This window comes from Vulpes lagopus, chromosome 8 (genome assembly GCF_018345385.1).
Source record: "Vulpes lagopus strain Blue_001 chromosome 8, ASM1834538v1, whole genome shotgun sequence".
In the NCBI taxonomy this organism is placed as follows: Eukaryota; Metazoa; Chordata; class Mammalia; order Carnivora; family Canidae; genus Vulpes; species Vulpes lagopus.
This window is the reverse complement of record NC_054831.1, coordinates 4,204,990-4,223,746: the sequence shown is the minus strand read 5'-3', so window position 1 is coordinate 4,223,746 and position 18,757 is coordinate 4,204,990. Positions and strand designations below refer to the sequence as shown.

The following is an 18,757-nucleotide window of genomic DNA, read 5'->3' as shown; positions in this document are numbered from 1 at the left end:
AAATAGAAGACCCACCTTTTATAACCCCCCTAGCAGTAATCAAAGCAGGCAAAAATCATCAGTGGATGATAAAAACTTTAAGCCAGTTGGGAACAGATTCTCCAGAGCTTTGAAGAATCTCCCCTATCCCCAGGTTATTCATTAACTACAAAGGTTAAAGTGAAGCTTGACAGTGGAGAAATCTGGGGAACAGATCTTCGGCCAGTGATGGAACTTAATGTCCCCAGTGATGGGACACACATGCTCCCAGCGTGAAACACTGAGGACATAATATCACCTGTGGAGTCTGCCTCTCAGAAATGTGTAACCCAAATCCAGTCACGAGGAAACCATCAAACCACGTCTGTGGAAGGACAGTCTGTGAAACAGCTCGGACTCTGACACTGTCAATGGTGTGAAGGATGTTGGGTTGGAGGTTGTTCTAGATCAAAGGCAGGAAAGGCAACTAACCAGATAGGAGCACCACAGCCACCGTCCTTGATTGGATCTTGGATTCAGAAAGACAAACATTTATAAAGGACAATATTAGGACAATTGGGGGAGTAGATCGCTTCCTAGGTATTAAGTAACAGCATCGTAATAATGTCAAGTTGTCTGAGTGTGGTTATTCTTTTGTGGTTATGTGGGAGAATGTTCTGGTTCATATGAGAATGTTCAGGGAAAGGGAACATTATACCTGCCTCAGGGTGCTGGGATTAGGAAGAAATTTTTATCTATTTTATTTATTTATTTATTTATTTATTTATTTATTTATTTATTTATGATTACTAAGAATTTTAAGTGTGCTTTCAGGTCATTATGTTTTTGTTTTTGTTTTTGTTTTTTAATTAAGAGAAAACATTAGTTGGGGATGCTGATAGCAAATGTCCCCCCTCCTTCTTTTCAGCTACTTCTGTGGTGGCCCTTTCTGGTAGGAATTCCTCCTCTAAGAACTGTGTGTTGTGCAAATGCCAGGTGCTGTTCCCTGGGGCATTTTGTTTAAATCTGAAAGTGTGAACAATTCCTTTCCTCAGTTTGGCTTATGCCAGCCAGCACGCCTCAAGGAACTTTGCTAGTAGGCTCAGAGAGAGCTGGGAGCGAGCTGGACCTGTGCGTTCACAGCACGGAATGAATTAAAATCAATTCGGGCCAACCAAAATCAACCACAAGCCACCACGGGGGCCAGGTTTTGGTTTGGACAGAAACGCAAAGGAAACCTATTTCCAGCTGTCGGGACCTCGCAACCCAAGGGGCGACATATGTGGTACATACATGTGTTATTCTTGGTGTATCTTACCGATGTAATCAGAGAGGTTAACTTTCAGAGCCTGGATCAGCAGCCCTTCTTCCACCAGTTCCTTATACAGAGACTCAATGGTCCTGGTGATAAAGCAGACCAGCTATTCCATGAGCAGACAATAAAATCAGCATTTCTGTTAATCACATACACAGAGAACTTTCACCAGATCTATTTCTAAGCACATTTGCATCTATGCAAATAAGTTGATTTTTGGAAGCGTTTCTCCAATTTGGGGGACACATTAGGCTTTAAAAACAATACTTTTGCTCATCCGTGTGTACGTCTGACGTTTCCCATTAATAAGAATGATATCTGTGGGCATCTGAGACCAGCTATCGCTCCTCCAGTGTGCCCTTTCATTAGTCCTTGTGACGGCACAGATATGAATTAGAAATTGCCCAATAATAGTAGCGCAATGGGCCCACAATTATACATTCAGTTAGCATCTGCAAGCCGTAGTAGATCATTAATCCTTTGTGAAATTGATGTTTCCTTTTTAACCCAATAGCATAATAGTTTAGGAGAAATATCTATAAAGAACAAAGGCTTATAGGGGAGCTAATTCTACTCCGAAAGACAAATGTCTAACACAGTGAGTGTGATGATTTTTTTTTTTTTTTGGAGGATGTTATACTTTTCCTTAGTGTTTACAGATGTCAAAACCACTTCCCTAAGAGGGCCTTGGGCATATAGCCAGCACACTGGTAATTTATACTAATTGAGGGAAAAAATCAAGACAGTATCCCACTTAATGATTGAAACTCCCAGTGAAATTAACTGGGGCTTGGTTTGTAGGAATTTAGATAGGTCAAGCTCAAACATTGAGTTTAATCCTTTGAGATGTTTTGCCTATTCCCTTTTCATTTCTAGGGGCCTTATGCTTTAGTTCTACCCGAGTATTTCTTTAGAATGAAGGATTTTTGTAAATATATTAACTATATTTCACTAGTTCTTTGTTCTATGATCCAGGTTAATGTGAGCAAGAATATCAGTTATATTTAAGCCAAATACCATTGGGATAAATATTAATTCAATGACCCCATTCTTCAATTGACCAGAATTTTATTCTTTCAAATATATTTAAAATAGTATTTAAATTAAAATAACATTTAAAATTCTGTGTTGAATTAAGAAGGTTTTAATTGTAATGGGATTTGGGATAATAGTATCTGACCAGTATCAAGAAAGTACCAACTGTCCTTTTTTTTTAAACTAGAATATTGATTTAATAATAAACATAGAATATATGCATAAAATGTTAACATAAAATTGAAGAAGATTCTCTAAAACAATCAAAACAAAATACATGAAGAAGGTTGGAACACAAGCCTGTATTTGGATCTTTCCAGTGAAATAAACTTCTGTTATGGAATAAAACATTTTCCACTTTAAAAGTACCTTAAATATGATAAAAGTACTGGTTTCAGGTTGATATTAACTCGATGAGAAAAATGAAAGTTGTCTTAGAGTGTCTTGGTGGGATTGGCCTTAGTCCAGAGACGTAGGGTCTCCAAAATTGAAATGAAAAGTCTTCTAGGAATGAGACAGCCAGTTACTTCTATGCTTTTGGGCATAAAAGTGAATAAAACAGTCCTGGTCTCTCTTTATTTCACTAGAGAACCGCTTTTGGCCCATTTACGCTAGTTCAATTATACAGAAGCAAGTGTAAGAACATATTCAATGTCTAATGGATATTGTTCATGAGCTACATACGTGTGATCTGTATTGTTAAAGCTGCATTTTATTTGGTAAACTCATCTTTATATGCACGAGAATGTGAATGATAAACCTGAATTTAGTGGTCAGGTCATATTGGTTGATTTGATTTTAGCTCTGGTTTGTGTCTGGATGAGGCACTTAGCATAATCTTCTTCGCCTGAAAGATGTACTTGGTTTTGGGGCTAATGTAAGAGCAAAGGAGAAAGGTGGGTTTTAAAAGCTACTACAAAACAGCTGTGTCCTGTGGCACTGTGTGCATTCATAGGTTGGACCCCTGTCTAGGGAAGGGAGCTCCCTGGGTCCCCAGGAGGCATTAGTGCTGGCACTTGGAGGGATTGGTGCCCTAGGAATAGGCACCTGACTCTCAGGATGCTGACTAGGCCCCTCTTAGGCATCAGTCAGCTATAGCATCTTGACTTTGAACCTGTCCCCAGATGATGGAGCCTCAAGTGAGGAAACCTGCCTCTATGGGTACCCTGTGCGAGCCTTTTCTCTATAGAGCCTAAAGCCCACACACCCTCTGGCTATCTTTCCAGGGGCTACCTGGCAGGCTCCAGGCATGTGCACTAGCTCTGGTATGCTCTGGCCTCCTCTCTCCTTCTGGATGCTTCTAAGCTGGCTTCCTTTCTCATGGATCCACTCTCAAGTAGTTTGGGAATATATCCCTGGTAGGCAGGGGATGACTAGAAAACACTCCCAAACAGGGGAGCAATATGTATGTGACACCCATTAATAAAACCCATGGGAGAAAAAGTATTACCTTCAGAATGATTTCTGACATTTTCTTAGGGATTGTATTTGTTCGATATTTATTTATTTATTTATTTATTTATTTATTTATTTATTTATTTAAAGTATAATCAACACATAGTATCCTATTAGTTTTAGATTATTAGTGATTCAGTATTTTTATACATTACAGAATGATCCCCACGATAAGTCTAGTCCCCATCTATCACCATACAAAGTTATTACAATATCATTGACTATATTCCCTATGCTGTACATCACATCCTATTGACTTAATTATTTTATAACTGGAAGTTTGTGCCTCTTGATCCCCTTTTTCTACCTGTCCCCCAGCCCTGCCCCAGCTGGTGGCCACTAGCTTATTTCCTGCATCTGTTTTGTTTGTTTTGTTTTGTTTTTTTAGATTCCACTACATTCCTTGAAATTATCCGAAAACCCAGGTTCTATTTATTTCCAGTGTTAAAGCACTGAAGGGCCATTTCAGCATAAAAAATGAGCATTTAAAAATGATTCATGAGTATCAAAGCTCGGACAGCAGAGCTCAAGGAAATGGAAACATCCCTCAACATGGCAAAACTTTGTCCTTCCTTCAACGAGCATCTGTGAAGTGCCTCAGTGGGCCGGGCCCGGGACAGGGCAGGAAATGGGAACAGTCTCTGCCCTCGTGGAGTGTCAGTACTCCCTCAAAAGTTGGATCAGGATGCTATTTCTTAAACAATTTCTTAAGAACCCCATGAAATTTGGGATGCTTCTTGGTTGGTTAAGTGTCCGACTCTTGTTTCCAGCTCAGGTCACAATCTCGGGGTCATGGGACCGAGCCCTGCGTCAGGCTCTGCACTGGGTGGGGAGTCTGCTTGAGATTCTCTCTCACCCTCTATCCCTCCCTGTGCTCGTATTCTCCTTCTCTCAAATAAATAAATAAAATCTTAAAACCAAAAGGATCCCCATGAATTTTAAAACTTAAAAAATTCACATGATCTCAGAGGTGACCCTGGCGTACATCCTTTGCCGTACATCTCTGCAGGCTAGGAGGCTGCATTTTTTTTTTTAAGATTTTATTTATTAATTCATGAGATACACAGAGAGAGAGGAAGCGGCGTATAGGCAGAGGAATAAGCAGGCTCCCCTCAGGAGCTTGCTTAGCCCTGATGTGGGACTCGATCCCGGTACCAGGATCACGACCTGAGCCAAAGGCAGATGCTCAACTGCTGAGTCCCCCAGGTGTCCCTAGGAGGCTGCATTTCATGCAGGACTGCAGAGCGCCCCAGCACTTCGAGGCGGGAAGAAGTGCGGTGGGCAGAGAGGGGTGCCTTTCCTAGGCTGGAGCTGTGGACTTCTGTGGTGACCTGTGCTCTGCTCTGGGGAGCCCGTCACGTGCAGTACAACAGCACTAGGGCACACCTCACCTGTCAGCTGTTAGATCTTTGTCCTTCCCTCTTTTCCCTTTTTTGCCTTTCTTCCCTTTCTTTTTCTGGAAAAAAATGGAAACAGTCAACAATTTAGTAAAAACAAGTGAGCAAATTAGCTCTAGATACTAGGGAGGACAGCTGGTTTTGTTAGTGGTGGCAGGGAATGGGATGGGAACATCCACTGTGGCACACTGGACGTGCGGTTGCCACATTTTCCTGGACGGAAGGCTTGGCCTGGGAAACTGCAGGTTGCTTATGTGGGCACATCCCTGGGTGGGTAGATGGTGAGGTCACCACTGCGAAGCCTGCACAAGGCCTGATTCCCAACAGGTTCTGAGCATTCTGGCTCTCTTCCTGTGGGCTCTCACATACAAAGGATGAGAGCACCGCGTGCCCAGGCCATCAAGTTGTGCTGGTCTTTGACATCCAATCTCATGCCCTGTTAGCCTCGGCCCCAGATCTGCATCCCAGGGGGCTCTGCATTCTGATCACTGGGATAGCCGGAGGGAAGTGCTTGGAATATGATTGTTCAAAACAGTGCTGGTTGCTTCACTACTCTGTTTAAAGCACCCATTGGTACCTGCCCATCGCCCATGGGATGAAGTTAAAGTTCACCACCATGGTGGATGCAATTCTTCCAGCCTGGCTCTCTTCCTTTACTGGCTCATATTCTTTCTCAGGCCTCCGCCCAAGCTCCCCCGTCATGCAGACTGACCGTCGGGCACTTTCTTACTATCCTAGCATCTTTCATTCCTCCACGTCCATGTCCACATTCATTCATTATTTTTATTGCAGTATAATTTATGCACCGTGAATATACTCGTGTGCAGGCTGACTGACTTTTGCATTTATTTTTTTACATATAACCATATAAACACTGCCTGAATCAACATCTAGAATGTCTTCTCACCATCCCTGGAAAGGAGCTTGAGAGAGATCCTGTGGGTAGACTTCACTGTGGATTCAGACTGCTTGTTGCAGTCCACGGAATTGTACAATATAAACTGCCTATGGCTTCTTTCAGCCAGTATCATGTTCTTAAGATTCACTTAATGTGGTTGCACATAGCTATACTTCATGATTTTCAGGTGTTTACACGTTAAATTTTTTATTTTGAGACTATGGTAGGTTCACACGCAGTCGTAAGAAATAATACAGAGATCCTGAGTACCATCTACCAGGTTTCTCTCAAAAGTAACATCTTACAGAACTACCTGAACCAAAAGTCACAACCAAGACACTGGTATTGACAATGGAATAGTCAAGATACAGAACATTTCCATTTCCACCAGGACCCCTCAGGGGGCCCTTTCCAGACCCACTCCCTTCCCTCTCATGAGCACCTCATCTTTAACCCCCAGAAACTATGAATCTCTCCTCCGTTTCCATAATTTTGTCTTTTTGAGAATGTTGTATCAACAAAACCACAGAGTACATATCTTTTTGCTTTTCACTTGTTATAATTCTCAGGAAATCTGGCCAGGTCATACTATATATCAATGGTTGTTCTTTTTTATTGCTGTTTTCAGTTTTGAATTATTGTGAATGAAGGTGTGTGTGTGTGTGTGTGTGTGTGTGTGTGTGTGTGTGTGTCTTTGTTTCTCTGGGATAAATGCCCATGAGTGCAATTGCTTGGTTGTATAGTACTTGCACATCTGGTTTGCAAAGAAAGTGCCAAACTGCTTTTCAGAGTGCCAATACCATTTCACATTCCCACCAGTAATGTATGAGTGATCTCGTTTCTTCCCATCTTCTCCAGCAATTGGTGATACCATCCTAATGGGAGTGTGGTGACCTCTCATTGTGATTTTAATTTGCATTTCCCTCATGGCTAATGGCATCTTTTCCCATGCTCTCTTGCCCTCTCTACAGCCACACCAGTGCCATACCTCCTTGTGTATTTTGCCCATTTTCTAATCAATTGCATTTTAACTGTTGTGTTGTGAGAGTTCTTCGTATGCCCTAGGTACTAGCTCTTCCTCAGATATGTGGTTTGCAAATATTTTCTCCTAGTCTTTAGTTTGTCTTCTCATGTTCTCCTTAGAATCTTACATGGAGGAAAAGTTTCTAATTTTGATCAAGTCTAAATTTGCCTTTTATGAATTCTGCTCTTGCTATTTATTCTAAGAACTCTTTCTAGCCTTAGATCCCAAGGATGTTCTCCTATATTTTAGTAACAGTTTTATAGTTGTAAATTTTCCATTCAAGTGCATTTGAGTTTGAGCTCATTTTTGTACAATGTATGAAACTTAGGTAAAGGTTCATTTTTTTCTGTCTGTGGTTATCTAATTGTTTCAGCATCATGTATTGTAAAGGTTATTCTTCCTTAAATTTTTGTACCTTTGTCAAAAATCAGTCAGGAATATTCATGTGGACTCACTTCAGGTTGTGCATTCTGTTCTGTTGATCTATGTATCTATCCCTCTACCAATAGTTTAGTTTAATTCTATCATCTTCATATTTATTTTTATTTATTTATTTTATTTTATTTTTTAAAAAAATTATTTATTTATTCATGAGAGATGCACACACACACACACACACACACAGAGAGAGAGAGAGAGAGAGAGAGAGAGAGAGAGAGAGAGAGGCAGAGACATAGGCAGAGAGAGAAGCAGGCTTCATGCAGGGAGCTCGATGCACGACTTGATCCCGGTTCTCCAGGATCATGCCCTGGGCCAAAGGCAGGTGCTAAACCATTGAGCCATCCAGGGATCCCTCCAATATTTGTTTTTTAATTGTGCAATCTGTTCCTTTTCCTTTTCCTTTCCTGTAGTCTTCCTAATCAATCAGGTATTTTTTATTTTCCTATGTTATCTTCACTATTACTTCTTGTTATACATTTTAGTATCATTTAAAGAATTACAAAATATAATACTAACTTATTACAATTTACCTTGAACTAGCACTTTATGGTGCCTGAACAGCACAATAACCTTACAAGTCCATTTACCCCTACCTACCTTATCAGTTGCTGTTGTCATATATTTTATTTCTACATGTTATATAAATACCTAAGACTTTGTTATTATTCTTGCCTTAAAAAACAGAATATTCTAAAAGTAGTGTTTTATATTTTCAAAAGCTGATCATTCCTTCTTACACTTCATTGTTTCCATTTGGGATCAGTTTCCTTTAGCCTGAAAAATATTCTTTTAGTATTTTCATATTGTGGATCTGCTGCTGATAAGTTCTCTAAGATTTTGTTTATCCAGGAACATCTCTATTTCATTACATTTTTGAAGGATGTTTTCACTGGGTCCGGAGTTCTAGGTTGGCAGTTAATTCTTTCCAATCTCTAAAATGTCATTTGTTGCCTCTTGGCTCCATAGTTCCTGTTGAGAAAGTCAGCAGTAATTCTTATTCTTATTTTTGTTTCCTTAAAGGAACTGTGTCTTAAAAGAAAAAAACAAACCTATTAAGATTTTGCCTTTTATCTTCAACTTTTCAGCATTTTGACCATGATGTCCTGAGATGTAGTTTTCTTTGTGTTTGTTCTACTCAGACCTCATTGACCTCATTGAGGCTCCTGAATTTGTGGCTTCATGTCTTTCATCAGATTGGGAAAATTCATGGACATTTCTTTTTCATATATTGCTTCTTTCCCATTCTCCTGCTTTTTTTTGGTGGTGGTGGGGGATTCCAATTACATATACAGTACAACCACTGACTATGTCTCAAATTTATTTATTCTCTGTTCTGTTCTTTACATTCTTGTTCTTTCAGCGCTTCCATTTAGATTTCCTATTGGCTGGTCTTTAAGCTCAATCTGTCTTCTGCTATGCCCATGCTGTTGTTGAACCAGTTCAAGGAGTTCTTAGTTTCTGCTCCTGCAATTTTCAGTTGTAGAATGTTCACTTGTTTCTTTTCAAAGTAGATTTTCAATTTATTTTTAAATAAGGCATTCCTCCCTCTCCCATTTATATATGCTAGCTCTCTGGCAAATGCAAAAAATAGGCAAAGATTTTACCCTCAAGGAGCTTCTTAGCTTCTCCAGGAACTCCTATATTCTTAAAACTTCCATGATTACAACAGGAGGAGAACTTAGGAAAGGAGGGCCTCTGAGAGGTAGGACCTCACCCAGTGATGTCATCATGAGGATGACAGCACATCCAGAGCGATCCAATCTTGCAGATCTGGAAACTTGCTCTTGCCAGTACAGATGCTTTGTCTGTCTTGTTCTCTTATCTACTCTGAGTGACTTGAAATATACCTGGCATACAGTACTCAATAAATGCTATTGAATGAAAAAAATTAATAAAGATAGTCTGCTCCCTAAGCCTAATTTTGGATCTACAAATAACAGGAGAAAGTGGAAAGTGGAATAATCTAAGTTGGTGAATTTAGAATCAGATATACAATTGCCAAGAGGAACAGACCATGTAGACTCATATCTTATAGAAAAATCATCAGGAAACTATAATAACTTATCAGAACGTTGCTTGGTGAATATGGATTCAGAAAGGAGGTGGCTGGATGCTGTGAACTGCTGGACAATTGATGCTATACTGTGACATCTCGAGGCACATATTTAGCTTATAAGGATCAATCTGCATGGGATCTCAATTTGACTAATTTATTTGATAATATGTACTGAGGACTTATTTTGTGCCAGAAAGAGTTACAATGGTGAGCAAGCAAAAAAGACAGTAATACAGTTCCTGCAGTCATAGTCCTTCAGTAGATTCGGGAAGGCAGATACCAACAAAATGATCTCACTAATAAATATAACATTAAAACTGTGATAAAGCACCTGGAAGGCCTAGTATACAGTGCTATATGTATGCAGAGAAAGCAGACCTACTATGGATGGCCCAGAAGGCTTCCCTGAGGAAGGAAGGCTTGGACTGAGATTTAAGGGATTAATAGGAGTTAGCTAGGTTAGGGACTGGGGGCATGGGAGCAAAGATAGTTCTTGAAAGAGAACAACATGTGCAAAGGCCCTGTGGTAGGAAGGAGTACAGTGGGTTTGAGGGACAAAGAGGAAGTTCAGGGTGCTGAAGCACAGGTGAGAAGGGAGAGTGGGTGAAGAGCTTAGGGAAGTGGACATTGGCCAGGTTGGACAGAAAGCCTGGCTGAAGATTGTCATCTCTATTCTTAGAGGATTAAGATGCCATTGAAGGGTTTCAGCATGTAGTGGTAAGAATAGGTTTGTATTTTGAAAGGAAGATTCAGGTTGCGGATAGTCTCTGATCAAGTAATTTTAAGTGGGTGCTGACAGATTAATACTGCCTGATTCTATTTCTCTGAATCCCTTTTCTTCTTCTTTCTATGTTCAGGGTTGACTATTTCCTTTATGCTAATGGTCTTCCTGAGGATGAGACTTGGTATAGTTAATTGTTTCAGCCTTGAAATTAAAACCACATCCAACATATGTGTCCAAAGTTTATACCTAAGTCATTGGATTGGAATTTGGGGCACTCCATAGTTACACAGTTACCATCAATTTATTGGGATACCCTGAGCACACCATTGAATGTTAAACCAGCTTAATTCCAAGAGGGAAATTCAGAGCAACCCCTCCCTGTGACATATGATGAACCATGACATGGAAAGGGCAGATACCAGACTACAAGGAATGGAGGAGGCAGTCATGCAGGAGGGTGAGGAAGCCAATTCTTATCTTGGGCCTGGACAATGATACGTGTTGGGTTAAAGGAAAAAGCCTATTTTCAGCCAGAGAAACCTACTTCCTCTCTGCATTTCCCATTTTGTTTGGCTTGAATTCCATGTTCAATCATCAAAACATCACTTCTTCATGCAGATAAGACCTATTGGTGAGAGAACAACCTACAGACGACCCTCATCAGGCTTCAGCGATATGTCCTCAAGGAGGACTTTGAAGGACATTCAGGTGTCAAACTAGTAAGTCAGAGTTAAACTGTGAAACTGTAAACTGTAAAGTCAATACAAAACGGATCAGGATGGCGTCATGCTAAAGGGACTGGCTGCACTAGACACTCATGTAGCTGGATGTGTGAAAAACTCTAAGAGATTATGTGAACCACAAGAAAGTTTGATCAGCCATGGGACCTTGAGAAAACCATCAAAGGGGCAAAGGTTGCCTTATGCACCTGCTGACCCTGCCAGGGAAGGAAAGTCTGGCCTCTTCCTGGATGATTCTGGCCCCAATGGCAGGGCTAGCTCTGGAATGAAAGTGGAAGTAGGGGCCTAGGTTAGGAAATAACCAGTTCTTTCCTCCTGTGTGTGTCCTTTGCTCCCACATGAATACCACATACACAACACTTCTGTCACCAGGTATGTGTGTGCGTGGGGAGTTCCCCCACCAAGAAATACCAGCTGAGAGTCCTACAATTTGACTCAATTCTGACACTATCTACTTAGAAATAGCATCGGATCCCATAGGTTGGGGGCTCAGTCCCACATGACTGCTCCCCTACCCCCACATCAGACACCAAACACAAGTCTGTGGTTAAAAATCTGGTTAAAACTCTTAGGTTCCCACAACCATTTCTTTGAGTTCAATTAGTTTCTTACAGTGGTTCACAGAACTGAGGGAAACACTTCACACTTACCAGTTTATTAAAGGATGTGATAAAGGGTAACAACTGATGGCCAGACCTTAGGATAAGGTCTGGGAGAGTCCTCTGTTCCTGCGGAGTCAGGCTGTGCCACCTTCTTGATACATCCAAGTGTTCACCCTCCTGACATTACTGGGATTTCATGGAGGCTTCGTCACACAGGCACGATCAATTATTAGCTGCCTTCCCAGCCCTTCTCCCCTCTCTGGAGGGTTGGGGGTGGGGTTGGAAATTCGAAGCTTTTAATCATGCCTTGGTCTACCTGGTGACTGGCCCCCAGACAGGAGCCATCTGGGAGCCCACCCAGAGTTGTCTCATTAGAACACATATGCTCCAAGTACTCTCTGACTTAGGGATTTACAAGGGTTTCAGGAGCTCTGTGCCAGGAACCGGAGCCAGGGACCTATATATATCTTCTATTATCTCACAGGGCCTTAGTAAATGAACTTTGAACGTCAGGATTTACATGGTTACCCCAAAACACCCTGAGATGGATTGGTGGCAATCTAAAATTCAATTTGTCTGATTCCCCTACTCACAAAGAACTTGCTTATTGCCGCTGGCCTCCTCTACAGATCTACCTACAGGACGAGAGAGGAGGCATTCTGGGTACATTACTGGCTCCCCTCATTGTCCTCATCCTTCATGTGGGGTTTGGGTAATGCAAATCTGCAGTGAGCAGTTTACTCTCAGACTGGTGAATGTATTGCATTTATGAGGTCATGTCCCTGAAGGCTACATGGTGGAACAAGGCAAATCCACAATCCACCTGGGTGTGCCAGGCAGCACCCAGGACTCAACTCTGGGGCTTGGGCAGCATTCCTGCTCATGATTCAAATCTGCATCTACCTCATCCCTCCCATGCTGGCTTGCTACTCACCTTTTTACCTTTCTTCTTTCCCACTTTGACCGGATACTCCTTTTCTCTGTTCACAGCCAGTTTTAAGTTTTTGAGCTCCTGTCGCATTAGCTCATCCACCTAGGAGAGAACAAAACACACCACTTATGAGTGACTTTGTGTGCCTTGTGTTTTCTTTGTGAAGTTTAAAAATAGCTTAGAATCTAGGCCGATCATTGATGGGAAATCGTGAAGAAGCCCAATGGCTGCCACTGATGACTTGTCTTTGCGCAAATCTAAGCGCGGTGTTACCTGCAGTCTGATCTCCGACTCTAGTTCCTTTCGCTTCTCCTGTTTGATCAGTTCCGGGTCATAGTCCTGCCGGAAATTCCACGACTCGTCTCTATTCTTCCACAAGTCTGTGGTCCAGAAGGATTGAGAAAAAGAAAATGAATTTTTTTTTTCAACATGAAGACGAACGAAAATAGTTATTGCAATGTAAAGCATTGCGTGGAATACAAGGTTGGATAAAATAATCAAGAGTTTATTGATGGCAGAGTGATGGGACTCGTGTGTTCTGTTCCCTCAAGTTCCCAAATGAGAAAAATGTGCTTGCATAATAACCTAAAAAATAAAGAAGAAAACTGCTAATGTGAAAACATAAAATAAAAAGTATGACATGAGTAGTATTCTTCTAATGATTATAACCATGTAAAAAATAATACATTAATTGTGGGATTATATAATTAGACAAATGTGGGATGACTATTTTTGTAATATGTTTTATATTACTTTCATTATTCAAACGATTCAGTAAAATAGGAAAGATTTTACTGTTGGCTGAAGCCACCAGTGATTAGCCCCAGCCCCTTGTTAAAAGACAGCACTGAACATACAAGTACCCTTGATGCTCCCCTGACAGCTATATTTTTGAATTACTTTTTGGATGTGTTTGAAATCATACATGTTTTCCATTTCCCTTTTTGCCTTGGCCTGGCAGTTAGGAGAATGGTTAGAGAAATGTGACCTTAGAGGAAATAAGGATAATTCTGTGTCGCTGGAATAAACGGAACTAAAGTTCATTTCTCAGAGGGGAATTCCAAATGCGTGCCAAGGTACAGATCAGCTGGATCCTGGCACTGGGACACGGGGTGGTGTCCTGTGCAAAATGAGACTTGTCCATCTGGGAAATGAGACCTTTTCCCAGAATCTGTGTTCACAACGGGAGGGGAAACTTGCCAGAACTCAACGTGCAACCACCACCCGGCTTGGCCACTTCCCTGGGAGCTCATCCTTAGGATAGCGATGCCCTTCAACTAGGGGAGGCAACTGAGGGCCATGGGGGCCGGGTAGCGGCTCCTCAACACCTGTCTTAGGCAGAGGCTAATACCTGGGAAGAAGGGTGCAACTGGGGGCAGGTGAACACGTGAATGGGCAGAGCTTTCTCAACCATGGCCTCCCGTATGGGCTCAGCAGGGGGATCCTGAGACCGGCCAGGGATGAGTCCTCCTGATGCAGCTGCCTGAGAAGGGAGGGACAGTCACAGTCACCAACAGATGTCTGGGAGCTGTGGAGAGCAAGGAGTGTCAACCGTGAAGACGGAGAGTGGAGAAGGTTCCTGGAGAGACGCCTTGGCAAACAGATGAGAAGGGAGGGCCAAATCAATCCCAGGGTCTGAGGTCAGCAAGAGGGACCAGAGATGAAAGAAGGGACAAGATGTGCTGTGACCCAGGAAAAGCTGCAGATCCTGGAAAAATGGACAGCACAGTAAGGAGATTCTGATGCACAACTCAAAGCTGGCCAATGGGCAGGTCTTTGGCCATCCGATGCCAGCCCATAGGACGCAGCCCATGGTGGAGCCAGGGGGAAACCCCGTTGTACCGCTTATGACTGTTGGTCTTATGGTCTTCATCCTCCTTATTGACAATCCCCACTTCCTCAGGGGAGAGGGACTCTGCAGGACAGTTGTGCCCAGAGCAGACACCTGTCTGCTCTGGGCACAGCAAAAGTGGAAGCAAAGTGGAAGTGATGGATGCCTGAGGGCCAGTGACTGCCGTCTCAAGGTGATTAGTCAGGATCCTGTGGACAGGAAAACTATAGGAAGATGGGATGTGGAAATGCAGCTCCAGTTCTCCAAAAGTGTGGGAGCCTCAGGCTGAAGAGCCTACAATGCTCCTGGTGGTTGGCATGGAAATCTCCAGAGTTGGGAATGGTCACCACAAGGTGTTGCCACACACTCAGGCAGGCCCACCTCACTCCCTATGGGATGGGATGTTGGCCAGAATAGAGTCTATCTGGAATCCAGGTCCAGCGAGGGCTCTCAGCCTTCCCCGGCTTCACACCAGAGAACTGAGGGGGTGTGGCTGGGCAGGGCTGTGCCAGGGGCTGGCTAGCCAGGGTCTCTGCCATGGTCACAGCCTATGGCAAATCAGGGGGGACAGATTTTGGAAAACGAGGATGACCAAAGGACCCCAGTTTCTCTTGGGGTGGCCACTGTAGACTTATAAGAAATAGACAGGAAACAAGTCACAAACGTGGTACAATTTTCAGAGCCAATTCACCCATGTGTCTTTCCCCATTGGGGTGGCCACGTGACAGGTGACCCTGCCCCTGGGGCAGAGATGATGGCGACGGATGATGGGGCTGGGAGTGGATGTGGCACCTCTGGTCTCTCTTGCTGACCTCTCCTGGGTGCCTGCCTGTCGGAGATGACCCTAGAGGTGAGGATGTCATCACCTGGGTGGGGCAGGTGATCAGACTGAAGAAGGCCACTCGTGGCAGGAGTGGGCACACAGGAAATTGCCAGAAAGCTAGGACCTGAATTGTTGTTATTTTAAATGATCACTCCCATGACTGAGTGCCAGCCAGAGAGGCCTATCCTGTGTTTTACAGTCAGGGAATGAAAACTAGGCGTTGCACAAATTGTCTACACCAGCCCACTGACATAAAACACGTGTTAAGTCATTATTTGAAAGTTTATCTTGGCCCCGAACCACCCCCCCTTGGCAGGTGGATTTTGCGGTCGGTCTGTAAGGTGCGTGTACACCCAAGGAAGAGCGAATTTGCACTTCCCTCATTTGAGGGTAATTGTTCTTTCTCAGTTCATTTGCTGAAAAGCACATGAGCTTAAATTGTGGAAAACTTTAACATGTATAAATAATGCTTTTCCGTATGTGTTTGAAACTGTAAACTCTCTCCCTTGAAAATACTACGGAGTGTTTAAATGTCTTTAAAAGGTGCCATTTACTGATCACTCTTGTCTAGCAGGCTTCCGCCTTGCAACGATCATTCTATCTCCAACAGCAAAACTCAGCTGTTTTTATTAAGATATTTTAAAGCAAAAAATATCCTTTGCTGTTGCAAGGGAGCTCCTTTGCTTTTTCACCAGACAGACTTACTAAAATCTGGAAACAGTGCATTTCCGAAAGAAAGGGACACAGAATATTTAACAGAAAGGAACACGAGGCGATTATTTATGTAAAAGCAATGGCACCTCGTAACACATTCTCATTCTGGAGTTGTAACTGTGTCCCGCGAATAAAGCAGTGCTTGGTGGCCTTTGCTGATTTCCCCTCTCCCGCCATTTGAATGGTCTTGGTTTTGCGAGGAAACTTTGCTTTTCTCATGACACTTTTGCACAGGGCACCTCTCAATCCCTTCAAGAATTTCATGGACATTTACAAATGCAGGAAGCTTTTCAGGGCCCTCAAAGCACAACAACTGCCCCACAAGCTTTCATCCCGAGAATGTGAAAAGCAGGCTGGGGCAGTTTCTCACGTTGGGGGGGGGGGGCAGTGATTAAAATGCTAATGTTTTATTTGAAAAGGAAAACCTTGGATTTTTGAGAAAAAAAATGCTAAGATGAAGACATTTAATTTCTTTAAATTACCAGAAAGATAACACAGGAAACGCTACAAATCCAGCTAGGGAAATGGCACTTCACGATTTCTGCTCCCAAATGACCACTGCTTGTTTTTTTTTTTTTTTTTTAGGCTTTATGGAAACAGATATTATACAAACAGCGTAATGGAAACATATTACACAGACGGTGTGGAAAGTCTCAAGAGCTTTCCTGAGTGGGTCAGCAGGTTGCAAGACTCGGCTTCCCACGGGAACATTAGATTTCCCCCAAGTTAGTTTTTGTTTTTACCAAAATAATACATGCACATTGTTTTAGACAAAGTCGGAGAATATGGAAAGGATTATAACATAACTGTCTAACTCTGCCTTGCAGTGAAATTGCCCAATGGCATTCATTCATTCCTGTATTCATTCATTCATTTAAAATTGCATGGAGGGACGCCTGGGTGGCTCAGCGGTTGAGCGTCTGTCTTTGACTCAGGGCGTGATCCTGGGGTCCCGGAATCGAGTCCTGCATCAGGCTCCCTGCATGGAGCCTGCTTCTCCCTCTGCCTGTGTCTCTGCTTCTCTCTCTGTGTCTCTCATGAATAAATAAATAAAAATCTTAAAATAAAATTTCATGGAATGGTTTCAGAGTTATCTGCAAATCTGATTCATTCATAAGTTACTTAGTTCATGACTTGACTGAGCCTGATTATGGGGCAGGTGCTGCTATCAGATTGGGCAGACAGTGCGAGGCGCTGCCTTCTGGGACCTGGCAATCCCTTTGTGGGGGTGACAGGGAACACCCACATCCCCATCAGATCGAGGTAAGTAAAACAGGGTGGGCACAGAGTGAGGCTGGAGACTGTGAGCCCACAAGGGTCTCAGGGAAGGCCTGCAGGCACCAGCACTCCAGGCAGGGGGAACAGACAGCACCAGGTCCCTGAGGTGAGAGTGCCTGGCTCCCTGGTGGAACAGGACACCCATGGGAGGTGGGTGTGAAGCCGTCTAGCTTCCTGAGCGCTCCTCCAGCTGCTTGTCTCTTGTTCCATGCTCGTCATGCGGCCATACTGCTACTTCTTGATTTATGAGTTTGAGACGTGAGCACCTGACTCCCTGTTATGGCAGAGGAGGGCTTTTCCTGTCTTTCCCCTTATTCTCTCCTGATAGTAATTTCAGAGAAGAGAGCCAGGCCTTCCAAATGCCGAAGGAAACTATGACCTGAGTATAAGCCTGAGACCATATTTAAGTGTGTTGGCGTCTAGAGCTCCCCTGCCGTAGCTCCTTCTCAGGACACCCTGGGGGAGGATGGGCTGCACCAAAATGAAGGAGTGACAATCAGGAAGGATGAAGGAAGGTCCAGGGATGACAGGTGATAGGGCTCCAGGAGGGAGGACTTCAGCAGAACATGAGCCGGCAAATGACCTGATGGGTTCAAAGGTGCAAACCTGGGAGGCTGGTGATAGACCTGTAGAATATGGAACCATGCGGTGGCCGTAAAGACCAAAAGAAATGTGGCAGAAAGCAGGTCTGAATAAGGGGCCCTTCTTGTTGCAGACATACTTGAGTTCTAGTAGCATCCATGGCATGCCCATGACCCTACAGTGTGATGCATGTGGCTCCTAGCTGGACCTTGGATGTTGTTGCCTGCCTGCCTACTTTGCAAAAGCACTCAACTTATGCCACTGTCCCCACGCCATCCACCTCCACCACGGCCAGTATGTTGTAAGCATGTTGATGGCACGTGCCACCTTCCTATCTCCACAGTAGCCTTGCACCTGGCGTGCTGGACACAATGGTGGTTGAATGAATACACCAGTGAGTGAGTGTGTCTGACAGTGATTGCTCCGCACTGTGGTTTGCAGTGATTCGAAGGGACACCTGCACCCCAGTGTTTATAGCAGCAACGTCCACAAGAGCCAAACTATGGAAAGAACCCCGATGTCCATCGACAGATGACTGGATAAAGAAGATGTGGTCTATCTATCATCTATCTATCTATCTATCATCTGTCATGGAATATTACTCAGCCATCAGAAAGGATGACATCTTCCCATTTACAACAATGTGAGTAGAACTAGATAGTATTATGCTAAGTGGAATAGTCAGAGAAAGACAAATGCCATATGACTTCACATACGTGGAATTTAAGAAGCAAAACACATGAACACAGGGGGAGGGAAGGAAAAATAAAATAAGATAAAAGCAGAGAGGGAGACAAACCGTAAGAGCCTCTTAACCCTAGGGAACAAAGGGAGGGTCGCTGGAGGGGAGGTGGGTGGGGGGTTGGAGTCACTGGGGGAACGGGCACCAAGGAGGGCTTGGGATGGGATGAGCACTAGGGGTCGTAAGCAACTGATGAATCACTGAACTCTAC

At 43.3% G+C, this 18,757-nt stretch overlaps 1 protein-coding gene across 1 annotated transcript in view; it reads right to left on the bottom strand.

Annotated features, from left to right (window-relative positions):
* Positions 1–18,757, bottom strand: part of IQCA1 (IQ motif containing with AAA domain 1) — a 144,073-nt gene that overhangs the window by 45,412 nt on the left and 79,904 nt on the right. Inside the window, exons 10-13 of the mRNA XM_041767589.1 lie at positions 12,850–12,956; positions 12,580–12,678; positions 5,155–5,219; positions 1,277–1,359 (exon numbers count right to left, since the gene is read on the bottom strand). Coding sequence (XP_041623523.1) covers positions 1,277–1,359; positions 5,155–5,219; positions 12,580–12,678; positions 12,850–12,956 — 354 coding nt within the window. The remainder of the gene's footprint in view (positions 1–1,276; positions 1,360–5,154; positions 5,220–12,579; positions 12,679–12,849; positions 12,957–18,757) is intronic.